At 40.3% G+C, this 21,675-nt stretch overlaps 1 protein-coding gene across 1 annotated transcript in view; it reads left to right on the forward strand.

Moving 5' to 3' along the window:
- Window positions 1-21,675, forward strand: part of LOC127649039 (cadherin-18-like) — a 113,383-nt gene that overhangs the window by 12,070 nt on the left and 79,638 nt on the right. Inside the window, exon 2 of the mRNA XM_052133925.1 lies at window positions 7,237-7,716. Within this exon, the coding sequence (XP_051989885.1) occupies window positions 7,459-7,716 (258 nt within the window). The 5' untranslated portion in view covers window positions 7,237-7,458. The remainder of the gene's footprint in view (window positions 1-7,236; window positions 7,717-21,675) is intronic.

Genomic DNA, 21,675 nt, shown 5'->3' on the forward strand with positions numbered 1-21,675 from the left:
CTCCTTTTTTTCACAACTTTGTGCATATTGCCACCTACTGGCCTGTTTTGCAAATATTATTTATTTATTCTTTTACTTTCCTTTACTCTTACTTTTTTTCTTTCTACTCCCTGCCTAGTAGGAAGCAATACACAAAGAATGTGAATCACCAAAAAACGGATGAAGAAGAACTCTGTCCTCTCATTAAAGGAGTGCTGGTGAAAGTGTAGATTTATTGTAAAAAAATAAAAAATAATCTGTTTCTCACCAACACTATCATATCACTTCTTAAGACAGGGGGTGCTTCTCATTTCTAAAATGATGCATCCTCGTTTCCTTTCCTTGCTTGCTTTCCTCGCTTCCTAGCTCCACCCTCTTAGGAATTGAGGAAAAGATCCAAGGAAAGGAAACAAAGATGGAGGTATCAAAGCAAGACAGATTTGTAAAATGAAATGTCCTGCTCACTCAAACATCACTTCCAATTGTGTTTTTGCTTAGCTGCTGTACCTTGGCACGCTAGCCGTTATATTATTAAAACGTTATTAATTCATATATTAATAATAAATCCAAATAATTCAAGATGCACTGTTGAAGTATGAATCAATTATGGTTTATTTAAACTGCAAAGGTGATAGATAAATTAAAACCATTGTGTCAGATGTGAAAGGGGAGGAGAATTAAGACGTGCATCTGGTGCTTCGACCAAATTGTCTCCTGCATAGGATGCTCAGTAAGCTTCTTCCATCCTCTGTCCTTGCCTCCTAAAGGTGCATTTTTAGAATTGATACATTCTTCATGATGGCGAATGGAAGAATGAGGAAACGAGGATGCACAATTTAGGAAATGAGAAGCATCCATGGATTTAACCCCTGGAGTCATATGGATTCATTATTGCTGCCTTTATGTGCTTTTTGGAGCTTCAAAGTTCTGGCCACCATTTAGTTACATTGAATGGACCAACAGAGCAAAGACATTTTTTCTAAAAACCTGTGTTTGTGTTCAGCAGAAGAAAAAAAGTCATACACATCTGTGATTTCTTGAGGGTGAGTAAATGGTGAGAGAATTACAATTTGTGGATGAACTATCCCTTTAACAAATTGAAAAAAAGTGACATTAGTGGCCAAGCCAGTGAATTGGGTTATTTTAAGAGTAGAATCTTTGTTTCCGTCTTTTTCCTATTTATTGGCTCATTCATTTAGATAGATTTGATGATAAGATGTCATAAAAATTAATTGATCTAGATTCTTGTTGTTCTGTTTTGTACACCATACACTAGCCTTCAAATAAAAAAATAAAAAAAATGAAATGTTAATTTACCCCAAAAGCATGGTTCAGCAAAAGAAGAGTTAACTGCTTTTGACAGAAACTTCTGTGTTGATGTAAATCAGTGTTTACAATATATCACATCTTTACTCTTTCAGAATCTGCTAATGAATATTTAATCTAACCTAACTTAGGCTCTTTCTGACTTCAATACAATTTTGATTAAAAAGCTCTTTTTTTTCTGGTGTTGTGGTCTAGAATTATTCTCTCAGCGTGTTCATCATTTGATATATCAGTACCTCTTTCACAGAAATATTAGAAAGCTATATCAAAAATAGCACTTTCAATGAAAATTAAAGACTCTTCCTGCACTCAGTGTGCCACTGATACTGAATTAATAACACTGATGTGGACTAATAAATAAACATCTTGAAAATCTGAATATCTTTATTAAATACAATTTCTGCTGAAAACACTGTGAAAATATAAAAATAAAAGTGCTTGTGACAAGGAGGAAGGCATGGCCGGTCCGTGACGGTACACACCTGGCGCTGAGCGGCTCAATCGGTGGGAGAGTGATAAGAGGAGTCGGGGATGCCAGTGTGAGAGAGAGAGAGAGAGAGAGAGACATGGAGCTGTGTGTGTATCGTCTACATATTATGTTCCAGTTCAGTTTGATGTGAAGTTATATTTAAAGTCTTGATGAATGTTGATCCGGTTCCCACCTCTTCCTTTCCAGAACCCCGGTACAGTGCGTATGGTGTTTATGGCCTGCTACTCTTGAGAGATTACATTTAAATTAAGATGTCATACCAGCATCTTCTGCACAAACTGAAAAAAGTTTTTCAGATATCTCACTTTGTTATGCACCAAGAAATATTAATTCTGGTCATGTAATGCTAGACCCTTGGGGCATTGTTTGCATTGTTTGCATTACTGTGACTATTTTAAACATGTCTTCCAAATGAAATGTTTAGATGTAGCTAAGGTAACCAGCAATGCTGACCATGCAGCAATTTCACTGTTTGTTGATTGTTTTGTTTTTTAGCTTTGTATGAATTGTATTCATTTTGAGAAAAAGTGATGCATTAACCCTTAGGCACTGGTATTTTATTTGTGTGTGTCAGTATATCTTATGCTGTTGGAGAATGAAGAGTACAAGGGAGTTTCTCCACAAATGATGAATCAGAATTGACACGGAGCCAGAGGAGTCAAGAGCTCTCAGCTTCTTTTTCAAAGCAACAGGGATATACATTGTACAACAATTATCTTCAGAATACTGTTCAGCCATTTCAATCCACTTGCCATGCTGAGCCCTCATTACAGAGGAGCCTTGCACCACCAGTCATGATCCATGATAGTCACTGTTAAAAAACTAAAATTACCCTGCTGCTTTAAAATTTTGACTTAACTTACAATAATATTAATGTGACATACCATTAGAGTGGATTCAACAAACAATATTTTGTTGAGACAACTAAATAATCCATTGACAAATGTTTTTATTTTAAATTGTGTGGACTTAATATGATTTGTTCAAATAACTTGAATATTCTGGCAGCCAGGGTTACCAGGATGCATTGCAGCACCCACAGTTTTGATGTTTTATGTTCTGATTAATTAACTCAATAAGCCAATGGTTTCAATGAATAGTTAAGTATCCATAATCTCATATGTTTAATTTTTTTTGTTTTATTTGCTCACCATTTAGGAGTAAAGTAGCATTATTTCAAGCATTATAAGCTTTGATCTGTTTATTCTATCACTGTCACAAGTTTAGTGAAATTGACTTACATGTCAAGAAATACTATTTATGATGCCTTCATTGGAATTATACTACTTCCCACTTCTGAAGTGGTAATTACGAGTACGATATGTTCATATGCTTTGTTATCAGAAAGAATGTGAAACATGGACGGCACCAGGTTCAATCATACATATTTCTTTAGGAACTATGTTGACACCACAATACATATTACTCAGTTAGCTTGATGACGATAATGGAATTTTGGTAAAATACAAGCTATTTTCACAGTGTCAAAATGTACAACATGCATAGAATGGTTGCTGATATAAATAAATTAATTTGACCAAAACGGCAAGCACTTTCGTCTAGGTTACGGATGTAACCTCCGTTCCCTGATGGACGGAACGAGACGTTGTGTCGAAGAAGCGACACTGGGGGTCTCTCTTGAGAGCCTTTTGCATCTCTGATCTATGAGAAAAGGCCAATGAGAAATTTGCAGACAGAATTTGCATGTCCCGCCCCGGACATATGGGTATAAAGGGAGGGAAATGCATCTGTTTCATTCAAGATTTTTCTGAGGAGCCGACAATGAGGTTCGGCCGCAACAGTGGCTGGGTTCAGCGATGTGGCCGGGAGGACACAACGTCTCGTTCCCTCCATCATACATCTGTAACCTACACGTTCCCCATCTGTCGCTCACTTCGACGTTGTGTCGAAGGAGCAACACTAGGGGTCCAGTTTAAATCACACCATGCACTGAGCCGTGTATGTGTACTGCTGACACAGGAGCGGGAAGGTATTTTACGTGCCAAAGGGTGTGATAGGCCAACGTAATGGCGTCCACTACCCAGTGGGAAAGTCTCTGTTTGGAGACAGCATTCCCTTTCCGCTGTCCACCAAAGAAGACAAAGAGCTGCTCAGAACTTCTGCATGCGGTAGTAGATACGTAAATCATGTACCGGACACAGCAACGAAGAGGCTGGGCTTGCCTCCTCCCGGGGCAGCACTTGCAGGTTCACTACCTGGTCCCTAAAGGGAGTGGTAGGATCCTTGGGCACATAGCCCGATCACGTTCTTAGGATCATGTGAGTGTCTGCCGGACCGAACTCCAGGCATGTGTCGCTGACAGAAAATGCTTGCAGGTCCCCGACCCTTTTGATGGAGGCGAGCGCGATCAGGAGGGCCGTCCTCAAGGAGGACTGATTCTAGCGGATCGAAGGGGGATATCTGAAGGCCCGAAAGGACCACTGTGAGATCCCAGGAGGGGAACAGGCTTGGCCGGGAGGGATTTAACCTCCGGGCGCCTCTTAGGAACCTGATAATTAAGTCGTGCATACTTAGACTTGCCGTCTACTGTGTCGTGGTGGGCTGTGATAGCAGCTACATACACCTTCAAGGTGGAGGAGGACAGCCTCCCCTCCAACCTCTCCTGCAGGAATGAAAGCAGTGACCTAACTGCGCACCTCTGTGGGTCTTCAGCCTGGGAAGAACACCAATTTGTGAACAAGTGACACTTCAGGGCGTAAAGTTGCTTGTTAGAAGGGGCTCTGGCTTGGTTGATCGTGTCTATGACAGCAGGTGGTAGATCAGCTAGATCTTCCGCATCCTGTCCAGGGGCCAGACGTGGAGGTTCCAGAGGTCTAGGTGCGGACGCCAGAGCGTGCCCCGTCCCTGAAAAAGAAGGTCCATCCTCAGGGGGATTTTCCAGGGAGGGGCTGTCACGAGGAGTACGAGATCCAATAGGGAGCCACTTGAATGACTTGTTCCCTGTCCTCTCTGACCTTGCACAGCACCTGTGCAAGTAGGCTCAATGGGGAAAATGTGTACTTGCGCAACCCTGTGGGCCAGCTGTGTACCAGCGCGTCTGCCCCGAGTGGAGCCTCTGTTCGGGCGTATGAGTGCGGGCAGTGGGAGGTCTCTCTGGAGGCGAACATGTCTACCTGGGCCTTGCTGAATCATTCCCAAATCAGCTGGACCTACTGGGGGTGTAGCCTCCACTCTCCAATGGGCAAGCGTTGTCATACCACGTCCGCTACCACGTTGAGGTTGCCCAGGATGTGAGTGGCACGCAGCGACTTGAGTTGATGCTGGCTCCAAAGGAGGAGACGACGGGCGAGTTGTGACATGTGATGGGAGCATTCGCCGCCTTGGAGATTTATGTACGCTACCATGGTGGTGCTGTCTTATCGGATCAAGGCGTGTTTGCCCTGAATTAGTGAGAGAAACATCCGCAGGGCAAAAAGTACAGCCAACAACTCTAGGCAGTTGATGTGCTAGTGGGGCCCCTTTTCAATGGCCCACAGCTGCGTGCCTGTTGCACACGGCGCCCCAACCCAATTTGGAGGCGTCTGTGGTGATCAGGACGCGTCGGGACACCTGCAGCAAGGGGACTCCCATCCGTAGAAAGCAGAGGTCTGTCCAGGGTTTGAAAGTTTGGCGGCAGGTGGCGGTGATGAACACACAGTGCATGCCACGGCGCCATGCTCATCTCGGGACTCGAGTCTGAAGCCAGTGCTGAAGCGGTCTCATATGCATCAACCCCAGCGGCACGACCGCCGCGGAGGACACCATATGCCCCAGGAGCCTCTGGAAATGTTTTAAGGGGACCGCCGTGCGCGGCCTGAATGCAGTAAGGGATTTCAGCATTGACTGTGCACGCTTGTTGGTGAGGCGCGCTAACATTGAGACTGAGAACTCCATGCTGAGAAAAGAGATGCTCTTAACCGGGGTGAGCTTGCTCTTTTCCCAGTTGACCTGAAGCCCTAAACGGCTAAGGTGCCCGAGCACCTGGTCTCTGTGGGCACATAGTAACTCTCGGGAGTGGGCCAGAATAAGCCAGTCGTCTAGGTGGTTGAGAATGCGGATGCCTGCTTCCGCGGGGGAATGGCTGCCTATGCGACCTTCATGAAGAGTGGCGCTAGTGTCGCTTCTTCGACACAACGACGAAGTGAGCAACAGATGGTGAACAATTAGCTGTATTTCGAAAAATGATAAAAACCTGTCATTCACTACAGAAACCGTAGTCTCCTCCATGCATGTTAAAAGTTTAGGACTTTTTCCATCTCGGAAATTTGGGTATCAGAATTATCTCAGAGTTTCCCAATCGTAATTACGACTTGAGGGGTCATTCATGTGCAACTTCCGAGTGGGAAACTCATATTTTTGATAAATCCATAAATACTGTTGAGGAGACTGGCTTGATCTCCAAAGCCAGAATGTGCAATAGTCTTGTTTTGGAGGCACATAGACCGCAACACTTGACACACAAACCTCAATAATGCTGACAATCCACAAACATCAAGCTCTTAACATCACCACACAACCAATCATTTTTAATTTTTTTCTTATTTTTTTCACAGTGATACTGGAATGGCTGTTCCATCAAAAATTTATAGATGTTTCACTGAATTCACGGAACTTTTTTATTACTTAGAGGTAACTCTTTCATATCTCAAAGATCTCAGTTATGTTTCATTTAAGTATAAAATATGTTCTCTCTAAATATTTCTGTGGTGGTCCAGTTGTAGCAAAAACAAATAAAAAAACAAAACAAGATCTAGCTTGAACGTCCAACTTGCGAACATTGGCTGCATAAACTGCTGATCTTGTGCACTATCATTATAGTGCACAGAAGAGCAACAGTCTTTGAAGATTTTCACTAAACAAAATATTTCATTTCAGTTTGTTTCTCACAAAACCTTATTTTTGTATGCCTTAATAACAAGGCATGATTTGCATGGAATAATTTATAAGACTTCTAAATTACACTTTTGTGTCTTTTTGAAGTAGAAGAAAGGTCACCTTTCACTGCCATTGTATGACATCAGTAAGCAGATTTTTTTTCTTCTCCAAATGTCTCTGTGTACTGAAAAAGAGTCATGTTGGTTTAGAACAACATGAGGGTGAGTAGATAATGACTGGATTACAATTTTTGGGTGAACTATCTCTTTAAGGTCACTCTAGAGAAGACACTTGTAAGATTACTGGGGTCTTTTTCTCAGGAGAAACATCTGAGAAGGAGGAGATTTTAGATCACCATTTCATCTCTTTGCTGTCTAAGAACAACAACTTAACCTTAAAATTATATTAAAAAAAAGGTTTCGTTCACATGGGAATTGTCATATCTTTCCTTGTTTAGAGCCTTGCCGGAAGGGTTAATCCAACATTTAAGATGGAATGAATGTAATTGCTGGCTGTGTTTCACTTTGCCCCCATGAAATTACATTTTGTAATCTTCCTTCACACAGATGTTTCGTGGATATCTGCCTCTAATGAGACTTCAGTGGACACCCCCGCTCCAATAATCAACGTCTCTCGTTCTCGTCCCAGGATGTAAGTGCTGCCTGCTTGGTCTTGTCGACAACAGGATTTTAACCATGGCCTTTAGTCAATCCCTGCGAAATGGTCTGAGTAACGTCTAAAGCTGCCCGCTGTGGGAGAACTCTAGGTGTGCTAGAGTGGGAGTTCTAATGTTGCAACTCTTTAACATGAGAGCAGCCAGCAGCCCTGCCTGCCTGCCCCCTCTTCTGCTATGCCTGTATGTGCTCCATAGGAGCTATGGGAGCCCTTCTCTAACAAGCCCCGTCAGATCCACGCTCAACCACAACCCAACCAAACTGCCCGATGGAGAGAAGGATGCACACCATCGGCCCAAAAGAGGTTGGATCTGGAATCAGTTCTTCGTTTTGGAAGAGCACATTGGACCAGATGCACAGTATGTGGGGAAGGTAATAGCCCTTTCATTCTGATTGAGAATTTGTTTGCTGCCATATAGCTGTCCATGCACAGGTATCGGGAATGAGCTGAAAACACAGCTGATTATCTAAATCAAACTGAGAAGTACTCGCAAGGGTACATTATGGTTTGTTGTACATTGAATGGCACAATTCCTTAAAAGAGCGGAGTTGTGAGCTGTTAACCTGAGATTTTACAATGGCTGTGTGTCAGATTACTACATTGTAATTGAAATGTAGTCTTTACAACATCAGTGTGTTCCTGTAATCATGTTATTTACTTGGAACTCAGTAAACAGTGTTGGAGACTAACCACAAACAGATTGCATTTTCCTTTGAACAGCGTGTTAAATGTATTTATTTATTTTTTAAAGAAAATTGATTTGGCTTGCAAATTAAAGGCTGACCCGTAACATCCATCCCACTAATAACAGCATAATTATTTTGATGCTGTGCTACAGAGAAAAGAACAGATCCAGAGGGATTTTTGTGGTCAGTGATAACAATTACATTATTTTTTTTTCTGTTTTTCTGTTTAATCTGTTTAATTCTTTGTCTTGATATACAGCATTGTAAACAGCTAACATATTCTTATGCTAATCATTATAATGATGTCTTATATTTTGTGACTTTGAAATCTAAACTCCAAGATTATAAAATTCAACAGGAGCACAATCAATTATTTTGTGCCCATTCAGTTTTTTTTTTTTTTTTTTTTTGAAGACTGCCTGACTAATGAAACCACTGTGTTTTATGAATTGGAATAATCCAATGTGACACTGACAGCATTTGACATTGACTCAGTGAGGTGAAGGTTAAAATGAAGAAAGTCGTTTTTGAAGAAATAGCTGAGCAGTCATCAGTTTCAGTTGGCTACATCTACATCCCTCAGGAACTGAGCCAAATGTGTGTGCTGTGTTCCATCAACATCATATGACAGGTTCCTTTAGATATACCAACATGAGTGTTAATATAAAAACATACATATATGCAATGCATATTTACAAAGGTATACAATATTATGTGGGTCCTTACACATACTCTTAGTAGCAGAGCTAATCGCCAAATCAAAGAAGCCCCATACCATTGCTGAATCACTCATTTTGCCAGCCTGCAAGAAATTCGTAGGGTTAATGATAGGGGAGGACGCTGTCAAAGAAATTGACAAAATCCTGTTATTTGACAACATGATTAAACATCGCATTGACGACATGGCTGCTGATATAGAAACACTACTAACAGAAAAAGTGCCAAATTTGCACTCCAAATTGATGATTCTACAGATTGCAGCAGACACTGTCATCTCCTGGCCAGTGTGCGATATACTGATGAGGAATTCATTTTGAAGAATTATTTTTTCTGCAAAGAACTACCCAGTCGAAGAAATGTTTATTGTCATCGCTACATACTTGAAAGAACGTGGTCTCAACTGGGGCATGTGTCATAGTATATGCACAGATGGAGCGGCATCTATGACTGGAAATGTAAAAGGACTGAAATCTATGGTGAAGAACCAAAAACCCAGATATGCAGATTACCCACTGCATGCTGCACCGCGAAGCACTTGTCGCAAAAGCAATGCCCCCAGACCTGACTGTAGCATTATAAGTTATCAAAATTGTGAACTACATTTGTCACTATTCCCTTGTTGTCTGCCCTGTGTTTCACTAGTCTTTGTAAAAAACTCCACTTCCCACAATTCCCGGCCCTCATCACTGCCAGCACTCTGTCATTGTTTGCACCTGATTGTCGTTTGTGATCATCCTGTGTCTGTGTATTTAAACCCTGTTTGTTTCTCCATTCATTTGTCGATCGTTTGATTTTTCAGATGTGTTTATGTTCAGATGTTTGAGCCATTGCCTGTCTTGTTTGTAAACATTTGTGTCATGTTTTAGTTTCAGTTTTTCCCCCCATGGATGTTTCTTTTGTTCCTGTTTGTTTTGTCTTCACTTTGATTAAAAATAAAGAACCCGCAGTTAGATCCCCACTCCTCGTCTGCCCTCGTCTGCATTTCTAACAACATTAAGTCACGACCTTTGAAGTCCTGATTGTTTACCATACTGTGCAATGAAATGTGGTCTGAGCATCAGAGTCTGTTGCTGCATACGGATGTGCGCTGCTGTCACGGGGCAAGGTGTTTTCCCGTGTCTATGAGCTTCGAGATGAACTCAGGCAGTTTTCAACTGAGGACGACATACCCCCACATAAACAGATCAAATACGACTGGTGGGCTAAGATTGCATACCTTGCACACAAAGATGCAAGGAAAGAACGAAAATATTTTAACAGCAACAGACAAACTTAACGGTTTCAAGGCTAAACTCAATCTGTGACAAGAAATACTGAAAAATAAAAACATCGACATGTTTCCCTTAACAGCAGAGGACCCCGCTCGTAAGACACCAGTTCTATTAAAATCTATAGCTGCACATCTGAAAACGCTACAAGAAAGGATTGCGTTTAACTTCCCCACTCCTAATGAAAACTTTGACTTGATCCGTGATACTTTTAACCCTCTCTCATCAGAATCGACAAAGATGTTGCCAATCAAAGTGCAAGAAGAACTGTCGGAACTCCATATGGATCACACTTTAAAATGTTTATTTGGAGAAATGTCTTCGTATTAATTTTGGCTGCATGTGGGACACGAATACCCATCTATCAGAATGCGCCGTCAATGTGCTTGTGGCAGGGTGGAGGGCGTGTGAGATCCTACACACCCGGTCCCGTATTAGGCTAATCAAGCCTCCCGAGAGGGATAAAGGTCGACTGCAAAGGATCGTGCGGGAGAGAGAGATCGTTTACGGACATGTCCGTCGTGTGTGTTTGTGTCCTTGTTTTAAGTTGTTAATTAAAATATTATTTACATTGAAAAGCCGGTTCTTGCCTCCTCCTTTCTGCTGTTGCCGTTTTCAACCTCTTACTTGTGTGAACTAGCGTTCTCATCCGTGGCATACGTGAAAAACAAAAAAGGCAGCGCCTGTCAGTGGAGCACGATCTACGAGTTGCACTATCTACCCCCGTATCAAGAGGCTGTGCTTGCAAAAGCAGGCACATGTATCCCATTAAAATGCCTGTGACACAATTTCATGCACAGATATTTTAGTTTCATTTTTTAAGTTATAAGGTCAGGTTTGAACAAAGCAAATGAGAAACTAAAGAATTTTTTTTATTTGAGTTGTTTATTATTATTTAAAGAGTTAAGTATCAATCTTTAAATATTTTTTGTTCCAATGATTCCACATACAGTAAATGGTTCAAATCAGTCTGTTGACATGTGTCTTCCAGTTGTAAAAGACAGATGGTTCATTTGAATGGGTTGTATCACCTCATATTATGTCTGTTGTGATGCATTCATAGTAAATTCATGCTGCTGTTTATGCTTCATTTGTTGTTTGCTCATCTGGATTTAATTTTATATATGTACAGGTGCTGGTCATATAATTAGAATATCATCAAAAAGTTGATTTATTTCAGTAATTCCATTCAAAAAGTGAAACTTGAATAATGTATATCATTCCACACAGACTGATATATTTCAAGTGTTCATTCCTTTTAATTTTGATGATTATAACTGACAACTACTGAAAAACCCCAAAATCAGTATCTCAGAAAATTAGAATATTGTGAAAAGGTTCAATATTGAAGACACACTCTAATCAGCTAATTAACTCAAAACACCTGCAAAGGCCTTTAAACGGTCTCTCAGTCTAGTTCTGTAGGCTACACAATTATGGGGAAGACTGCTGACTTGACAGCTGTCCAAAAGACAACCATTGACACCTTGCACAAGGAGGGCAAGACACAAAAGGTCATTGCTAAAGAGGCTGGCTGTTCACAGAGCTCTGTGTCCAAGCACATTAATAGAGAGGCGAAGGGAAGGAAAAGATGTGGTAGAAAAAAGTGTACAAGCAATAGGGATAACCACACCCTGGAGAGGATTGTGAAACAAAACCCATTCAAAAATGTTGGGGAGATTCACAAAGAGTTGACTGCAGCTGGAGTCAGTGCTTCAAGAACCACCATGCACAGACGTATGCAAGACATGGGTTTCAGCTGTCGCATTCCTTGTGTCAAGCCACTCTTGAACAAGACACAGCGTCAGAAGCGTCTCGCCTGGGCTAAAGACAAAAAGGACTGGACTGCTGCTGAGTGGTCCAAAGTTATGTTCTCTGATGAAAGGTAAATTTTGCATTTCCTTTGGAAATCAAGGTCTCCAGAGTCTGGAGGAAGAGAGGAGAGGCACAGAATCCACGTTGCTTGATGTCCAGTGTAAAGTTTCCACAGTCAGTGATGGTTTGGGGTGCCATGTCATCTGCTGGTGTTGGTCCTGTGTGTTTTCTGAGGTCCAAGGTCAACGCAGCCGTCTACCAGGAAGTTTTGGAGCACTTCATGCTTCCTGCTGCTGACCAACTTTATGGAGATGCAGATTTCATTTTCCAACAGGACTTGGTGCCTGCACACAGTGCCAAAGCTACCAGTACCTGGTTTAAGGACCATGGTATCCCTGTTCTTAATTGGCCAGCAAACTCGCCTGACCTTAACCCTATAGAAAATCTATGGGGTATTGTGAAGAGGAAGATGCGATACACCAGACCCAACAATGCAGAAGAGCTGAAGGCCACTATCAGAGCAACCTGGGCTCTCATAACACCCGAGCAGTGCCACAGACTGATCGACTCCATGCCATGCCGCATTGCTGCAGTAATTCAGGCAAAAGGAGCCCCAACTAAGTATTGAGTGCTGTACATGCTCATACTTTTCATGTTCATATTTTTCAGTTGGCTAACATTTCTAAAAATCCTTTTATTGTATTGGTCTTAAGTAATATTCTAATTTTCAGAGATACTGAATTTGGGATTTTCATTAGTTGTCAATTTTAATCATCACAATTAAAAGAAATAAACATTTGAAATATATCAGTCTGTGTGTAATGAATGAATGAATGAATATCCAAGTTTCACTTTTTTCAACTTTTTGATTATATTCTAATTATATGACCAGCACCTGTATGTATGTATGCATGTACGTTTAGTTTAATTGGGTTGGGTTGCTGTGGAAAAAAATACACTACAAAGGGGTGCCATGCTTTCAAAAAGTTTGGGAGCCACTGCTCTAGAGCACAAACGGGAAGCCTTGCTGGTCTCGCACGCTCTGTGTCGCTTCTTCTAAAGCCAAACCATCTCCACACATCAGAGAACATATCTTTTCTTCTTCACAATCTCATCATCATCTTTTCTTTCACAGGGATTTGAGAAACTACCTTCTCCTCTGCTGTCTTCCTATTTTTCCGACAGAATTTGTACTCATTGTGTAACATTAATAGAATGCTGTGCACATCGCGTATCCGAGATAGAGAGCAAAATGTATTCAAATTTCTCCGGTTTTCTTGTCTACCTGTATATATTGCTCACCCCTACTGAACCAGATTGGTTGATGTATAAGTTGTATGTTTTCATACAAATGATGTCCCACGAATTGGTACAAATTTTCCATCTCGTAGTATTATGATGAATTCTTATGATACTATAGCCATATTCAGACAGAACTAGTTTTCTAAACAACATTTTAGTTTCAATTATTATCATCTGACATCTGAAATTGAGTGTGCTGATTCCGATGGGACTAAAGATCTCCATGTTTATTACAGAGGCTGGAGTGTCTGTTTTCTAGATGTGGGCATTACAGAAGGTTGAACACATAATTTTCGTGAAAAATGTATATATCTTTTAAACTTTATCAGTTTAAATGTAAAACTACTTACCATTTAAAAAATGAATTTAAAATAATGTATTATTTAATGTATGATTTAATTGTAGTTTATTATTTATACATTATAAGTTACTTATTTTAAAAAGGCTGCATACATTTATAGAAGTGGCTGCTTATACACCCAGTAAAATTAACTATACTTATCTGTGAATTATATAATTATAACATTATGTAATTGAGCAGAGATATAAAAAGATGAGTATCTTACATGATATTAAAGTGGCCATTCTTAGCAGTTTCTGTGATTTGGCTTTCATTGTTATTTGTTTTTATTTATTTATTTATTTTTTGTCGAATGGCAAAAAATCTACATCCAATCTGAAAAACACGCAGCAGGCAGAAGATTGCCATGCAAAAGTATGATCTTAATGGTTCATGTAGGTCAAAATACATAAGGAGAAGGGTTGTGAAAATTCAGTATCAGCAATAACAGACATTCGCATTCGGAAGGGATTCGATTTCTCAGAGTACTCTTGAGTTAGCCTAAAAACAGTAGGTAATTTGCTCTGTAATTTTTACAGAGATTGTATGAGAAAAACACAGACTTGTCAGATTCAGATGGGATTAAAATAACCAAGTAGGTCTGTGGAACATGAATTTCCCTAACCTCTTCAGGGAAACTAGTCCCGTCCAAATAGGGCTTATGTTGCAAAATCTTCAAGTGAGCTGCCCAACTGTAACCCTAAGCCTTTTTATTTTAATTTGACTTTTTACTCAAAATATTATAGTTACTGAAATTGGGAATTCCCCATGTGACAACTAGCCCAAAATCTCCCCTTTAACTCTTTCCCCGCCAGCGTTTTAAAAAAAAAGTTGCCAGCCACCGCCAGGGTTTTTGACGATTTTCGCTAAATTTAATGGCCCGCAGAATATTTTCTTCCATGAATATATGAAGATGCTATATATAAAAATAAAGATCTGGGCCTCTGCTTTTAGGCAAAAAAAAAACGATTTAATTTTATCTTCATTTGTTCTTTTTTTATTGCGACTTGAACAGAGGTAGGTTTTGTCAAAAAACAACATTTCAGACAAAAAGCTGAGAAAAAGGCATGTTTATGTCTGATATTTTGAGCTTCTCATACTCCACTTCTTCATGTTTGAGACGATCGCAGTCTGTTTCTTTGATCAAAGAGTTGCGTACTCTTTCAAAACATGCGCAGGGGTCTTCCTTACCGTATAACACCTAAAACACGGAAACCCGGAAAATTCCGTGTTTGGCAGGGAAGCGTTTTTTAATAAAACACGGAAAATTACGTGTTTGGCAGGGAAAGAGTTAAAGGAACTGTGAAATACAAACTATATGTAAAATCTATGTAAAATAAATGTCATGGTTACTGTTGTAACCTCCGTTCCCCGAGGGAAGGAACGAGAAGTTGTGTCGAATGAAGTGACACAAGGGGTCTTTCTGGGACACCAAACGTACCTCTGAACCTGAGAAAAGGCCAATGTCAAGTTGGCAGACAGAATTTGCATGCCCCGCCCCGGACATATGGGTATAAAACTGAAACTAAGCCGAAAATAAGGTACGGCCGTTTACAGTGGTAGGTCTAGTGCTGTGGCAGGAGGGACACAACATCTTGTTCCTTCCCTCGGGGAACGGAGGTTACAACAGTAACCATGACGTTCCCCTTCTGTCACTCACTCGACATTGTGTCGAATGAAATGACACAAGGGGTCCCATATAAAAACGCCACGCACTGACCGTGTTAGGTGAACTAGAAGCAGGCTACTGTTGCCTGGTGGAGGGAGCTCTGGCTTGGTTTATCGTGTCTACGACTGCAGGTGGTAAATCCACTAGAACTTCCGCATCCCGTCCAGGGGCCAGATATGGAGGTTCCAGGGGTCTGGGTGCGGGTGCCAGAAAGTGCTCCATCCCTGAGAAAGAAGGTTCTTCCTCAGGGGAAATTTCCAGGGAGGTGCTGTCACGAGGAGTGTAAGATCTGAGAACCAGGCCTGGGTGGGCCAGAAAGGGGCCACCAGGATGACCTGTTTCTCGTCCTCCCTGATTTTGCACAGCACCGGTGCAAGAAGGCTCACTGGGGGAAATGCGTACTTGCCAGCTGTGTGCCAGCGCGTCTGTCCCGAGAGGAGCTCCTGTCAGGGAGTACCAGAGCGGACAGTGGGAGTTGTCTTGGGAGGCAAAGAGATCAATCTGTGTATTGCTCTTTTATGAGTGGGAACTCAAACTCTGTTAGAGGAAATTAACTCTTTCAGGCAATGAAAACACTGTCAAAGTACCCAAGGGGGTGGACTGCACAGCGTGCAAAGAGAGAGAACGCCAGCTGGAAAAACGCCGTAGATCCATCAGCAGTGCTTATCACCAGTAGAGTGGCTCAGCTTGCTGTTGCACAACCGTTCGGCTCTGAAGAAAAATTCTGACTGGTACTTGCTGCCCAGCTTCCATTTATACCCGTATGTCCGGGGCGGGGCATGCAGATTCTGTCTGCCAACTTGACATTGGCCTTTTCTCAGGTTCAGAGGTACATTTGGCGTCCCAGGAAGACCCCTTGTGTCACTTCATTCGACACAATGTTGATTAAGTGACAGAAGGGTAACTGACAATTACTGCTGTTACAAAATGTTTGAATGGGGGTTTCAACAAATTATCTCCATGAGTACATATTATAAAATAAGGAAAGTCATGAACTGTCAATCTGATATTTGAATTTTCAGGGTTGGGGGTTACTTTTTAACGTAATCCGTTACAGATCACTGATTACTTAATACATTTTATCAGTAATTTAATCCAAAGTAATGTAATTAGATTACTTTTAATTTCTTTTGGATTACATAGATTGGCACAAATGTCAATAAGATCTCTAAAACTTTTAATTATGCCTTGAGTGCAAAAAAGCATGTTTGAGTAATATTATGAGAACTGTTGTAGCTGTTATTATATCTAAGGAAAATAAACATGTACACTGCACCCTACCAAGAAAACAGAAAAGGAGCTGTTAATGAAGAACAGCTAGTTTTATTTATAGAAATCAGGTGCTTCTCTGTCTGAAACAGAAAAAGAAAATTTCTCATAAAAAAATAAAATAAGAACAGATGCACTGAATTTTGTCTTGATTAACATTTAACTAAATCTGACAGGATATACCTCAGATTCCAAAACACTGCAAAGTGTAATTATATAATTGCTGTTAGTGTGTATATGCAATTGTAATTTGCACTATTCATTAACTTCAGACTGTATCCAATAGGTAGATCACACATTATCATCATCATCATCATCATCATCACTGTTATTATTGTAATATTAGATGCTGGAGAGAGTGTCTTTCCTCTGCTTGCTCATGATCCAAAGTCAAACATCATCAGCTAGTTTATGGCTGATTTCAATGTTTATGTTTAAGGAGGATTTTAAAGTGAGGGGAATGTTTTGATTCCCAAAAGAAAACAACATATCGTTTTAAAGAATAGATAGATCATAACAGATTTATCATAAATAGATAGATCATAACATTTAGTGTGTCTTTTCAATTACTTATTCCTAATTTCTATGTGTTGAACATGTTACATTTGCCAGAATGTCTCCTTCAGCCAGACATTTGAACAGTTCTCAACAATATTTTATCAAAATTAGATAAATTCTTAATTGAACTTTCTTTCCTATGAACTTAAAACACATTTTCAATTAATTTATTTATGTGTACAAATTGGATTAGTTAATAATTTTCAGGGATGCAAAATTATGAGAGGTGAAAAAGGAGAGAGAGTCATGGCAAGTTTTCCATGGATATTATTCAGTTGATTTTTGTATTGTTATTCTATTCAAAACGTTTTTTTCTTAAATTATGAATGTTTAAGTATAGAGTTCACCTTTGGAAGGGGTCATTTTTCAGCTTCAGTTCAGCATGGAACAACATACATCCTGGCTAAGATATTACAGTTTACATTTGCAACCATGCAAACCAGGGGATTTCTATGCTGTACCAGCGATGATGCGCAAATCGTGTCAGTATTGGCAGCTATTCCTGCTCCCGCCAAACGGTGAGGGTCACGGATTTCTTTGAGCACTAAGGCTAACTCAATTTAACACATTTTAATATTAAATAATTTTAGATAACCTAGCTAATGTGATTTCCGTGTGGCTCTTATTACCTTACAATTTTCAGGTCCTTGGATAATGAGAGCATTTTGACAGCTGGAAGGCATAAATTCCACTGAACTTTAACGTTTCGCTATTCTCTTTTAAAGAGCGTATAATGTCGAAATTTCCAAGAAACTAATGCAAATTTTTCCGTGGCCATCACGATGAAGCAGCTGTCTGCCTCGAGTGCTGATGTGAGACTGGTGTTACGCATGCGACAGTAGGAGGCGCTCCATAAAGTGAGTCATGAGAGAGAATCCGAAGAGAACACGCATCTAAACCATCTCTCACTATAAAGAAACATATGTCTGTATCACTTTATGGCAGGAAAATTTACTATTTCTTTTGTCATAAATTAAAATGTGTAATTCTGACTGTAATCCCAATTTTTGGAAAATGTAGCTGTATTCTGATTACGATGTGTTTTTGAAACTGTAACGGATTACAGTTACATACAATTTATATCCTGATTACTTAAAACCGTGTGGAGCAGAGGGGGGCGGGGCCGGGTTGTAATATCGTGCGCCCGGTCCCCAATCGGCCTGATGAGGCGCGCGAGGGATAAAGGCGGCCGGTGACGATTGTTCGAGAGAGAGAGAATTATGGGCATGTCCGCTTGTGTGTTTCCAATGTAAAACAGTTAAAGGATGGGCAAGGAGGAGGCGAGAACCAGCTTGTCAACATAAATAATAATTTAATAAGAAACTTAAAACACAACATAAACAAACACACAAGCGGACATGCCCGTAATTCTCTCTCTCTCGAACAATCGTCACCGGCCGCCTTTATCCCTCGCGCGCCTCATCAGGCCGATTGGGGACCGTGCGCGCGATATTACGACCCAGCCCCGCCCCCCTCCGCTCCACAAACCGTTACAAGTAATTCCCAATCCTGTCAATGTTAACATTTTTTGTTAAGCCACTAAAAGGGGCTTGGGGTCAGAACCTTAGGGTTAAAAAAGATGAACCAAGAAATAGAAAGTTACTAATGTCATAGTCCTGCTCTTGAACAAGGCACCACAGGTTGCTCTAGGAGAGACTGTTCTTCCAATTACTGTATTGTAATATGCTGAAGAGTATCACCCACAAAAAATCCTTTTAAAAATGACATTAAAAAATAAAATCCACAATATTTTTCTGATCCTGTCATACAGTAGTAATACACTCATTGTAGGAATCAAAGGAGTGAAATATCTGTGGTATCCATTGGTTGCTAAGTGTCTTCTACACAATAGTAGACTAAGTTTTAGGCTAAGTGAGAAACGCACTCTCTTATGGGGTTTGATTCAGAGGCTCTTTGATAAAGTCCACTCTTCTTTTTATATTGAATAAATAACATGAAAACACTGACAGCAAGAACTCCAGCACTCCTTTAGTTAGGAAGAAAAAAAGAAAATTGAAAATATTTTTTTGTGTGTATTTTGCCTAGCAGATACAATTTGTTCATTATACTGTTGATTATTGCTTTGGTAAATATGCTCCCCTTTCATGTGTTTTCCTTGAAAAGGCACACACGCACACACCTAAATCAGAGAGAGATGGAAAGACACACACATACAATTACACACACAAAAACAGCTTAAGCTTTGAAACCTGTAATAGAGAGCTACCAAGCTACTGGCACTCTGAAAGGTCTCTTAATCTCTTTAGAAGCATACTGGTAGCACACATTAGTGTGAATGTGTGATAAATGGTCTATATGGTGGAGAGGGTCTATAGTGAAGCAGACTTTGGAACTGAGGAAGACAGGACACAGAGATTGAGACCAAGTCCACTGCAATGCTATTCAACTGGCCAAAGTCAGTCTGGCTGATGAATATCTGTCATCACAGCTTTAAGATGGGGGAATATATTTAACCACTCACCTCCCTCTCACTAATGGCAAATTACCAAACTCAGTGCCACCCATGCATGCCTCCTTATTCTGATGTGAAGGACTCTTGGTGCAGTGTAAAATTGACCTTTCCATCAGCACGCCTGCTTTAATTTGCAGTTAGCGGCGAAGGCTGAGCCCAGATTTAATCAGTCCTTTCCTTCTTGTAGCGTGGGCAGTTTATCAAGCCTGGCACAAGGCAACCTGGGCTCGGCAAACCCTGTGTTGCTGGCATGTCTGTTGAGAGATGCGTATACCAAAATATATATTCTTATATATTCTTTTAGAGCATTCGTAATGTAGAAATTGTTATGAATATTGATACAGCTTTCATAATGAGGCCAGTCTTAATGAAGGAGCTTGTTTTGACAATACGGGATAATGTTTCTTCAAAGTCTCATTTATATAGGCCTACTCACACACACTCACACACACAGACACTTTAAAGAGAATGCCAGTATAATACTCAACTGAATTTTCACATTGCAATATTTTGTAGCAATATTGTCACCTCCTTACTCCTCCGAATATGCAGGAATTAAATGGCTTCTAATCCATAATAGGTGTTCTAATTCATTTAAATGATGTAAATGCATCAATTTAGTACCACAATAAAATGTCTTAGAGCTCAGTCTGAATGAAGCATAGACTAGAGTGGGTGTGAGTTGTGTGCATTTGACTAGGTGTAGGGTGAATGCAGGTAAAGTGGACACTTAAACATAATCATCTATCATTATGTATATTTTTTTCCATTACTAAATATCAGCCATACAAAACAGGATGACACTGAAGTAGCCATTTTGATATTATTAATTTTTAATTATTAGCAATGGCAATAATAACAAATTCTCAGAAAATGTCCCACTTTACCTATATTCACCATATAATGTATTAGAAGAATGTATTTCAAGCTGCTTTAGTCTGCTTATCATGCAGCAAGTGCAACATACCCAGCTGGTTTCAAATGGTTAATAAGTTTTCATTGTAATCAAGTGTGTCCTTTCATTTGTAATCATATTAATTGCGTTTGAAACGTTTGTATATTCTATGCTGACTGCTTTCAGATTTGATTGTATATCTGTCAGGTGGGCTTCTCAAACCCTTTTATCTCTGTGGTAATGCCATGCTAGGGTACAACTTCACACCTTTTGCTGCAGAAGTCTATGCGTTTTATCTCCCACTAGTCTTCTCTCTACTCTACTCCCCTGTTTTTATGTAACTTCAAGACATTTTCACTAAGAATTTTGACTCCAAAAGTCTTTTTTAATACAATCCTCATTCTAAACATTCAGAGGGTTTGGAGAACGATATAGGCTAACGTAAATCTAATGAGAAATATTTAAGAAAAATTCTGCACTATTTCTTTGTCACAATTTTTTTTTAAAAAAGTATACAAGATTCTCTTTGAAAACTTTTCAATTCATGCTGGCAGAAAATGGATCAACAGTGTTTGCATAGTGGAGTACATGCTTCCTTGAATGCATGTTGTCAAGAAAAAGGGGGGTATTTTAAATACTAAGACATCATATCGCGTGAAGTGATAGTCTGGGGGGGAGGGATGAGCATGAAACGATCGTCTTTCCCGGGTGGGGGTTCGCGTGACATGAGCACAAAGCAATCATCTGTGTTCTGCAACTGCTTTCGGGTCCTTGAAAAATGTATAACGTGTGATAAGGGCAGCCAGTGGACTTTCTGGTGCCGCTGATGGAGAAGCCCAATGTGTTATTTGGGTCTCCTGTCTGGAAACATTTTTTTTTTTGCTGTTAATTACAACAGTGATGGTCAAAAAACTTTTATGAAACAAGCACTGTTTGCAGACATCACTCGACACGAGTGCTGTATACTGGTAATATATCGACATATGATAATGTACAGCAAAATCACCAGGGGAAAAAAGAACGTGGCACACACAGAGCCATAGGCCAGCCGAAAAGTCTTGGTTACTGTTGTAACCTCCGTTTCCTGATGGAGGGAACGAGACGGTGTGTCAATTTAGTTACACTAGGGGTCGCTCTTGGGAGCCCCAAACACATACAATCTTTGAGAAAAGGCCAATCAGAATTGGCAAGTGGAATTTACATGCCACTCCTCCGGACATACGGGTATAAAAGGAGCTGGGATGTGGCCACTCATTCAGGTTTTGTGCTGAGGAACCGAGACAAGGTTCCGGCCATTTCAGCGGATAGTACAGCATTGCGGCAAGAGGGACACAA

The sequence above is a fragment of the Xyrauchen texanus genome, chromosome 9 (genome assembly GCF_025860055.1).
Source record: "Xyrauchen texanus isolate HMW12.3.18 chromosome 9, RBS_HiC_50CHRs, whole genome shotgun sequence".
In the NCBI taxonomy this organism is placed as follows: Eukaryota; Metazoa; Chordata; class Actinopteri; order Cypriniformes; family Catostomidae; genus Xyrauchen; species Xyrauchen texanus.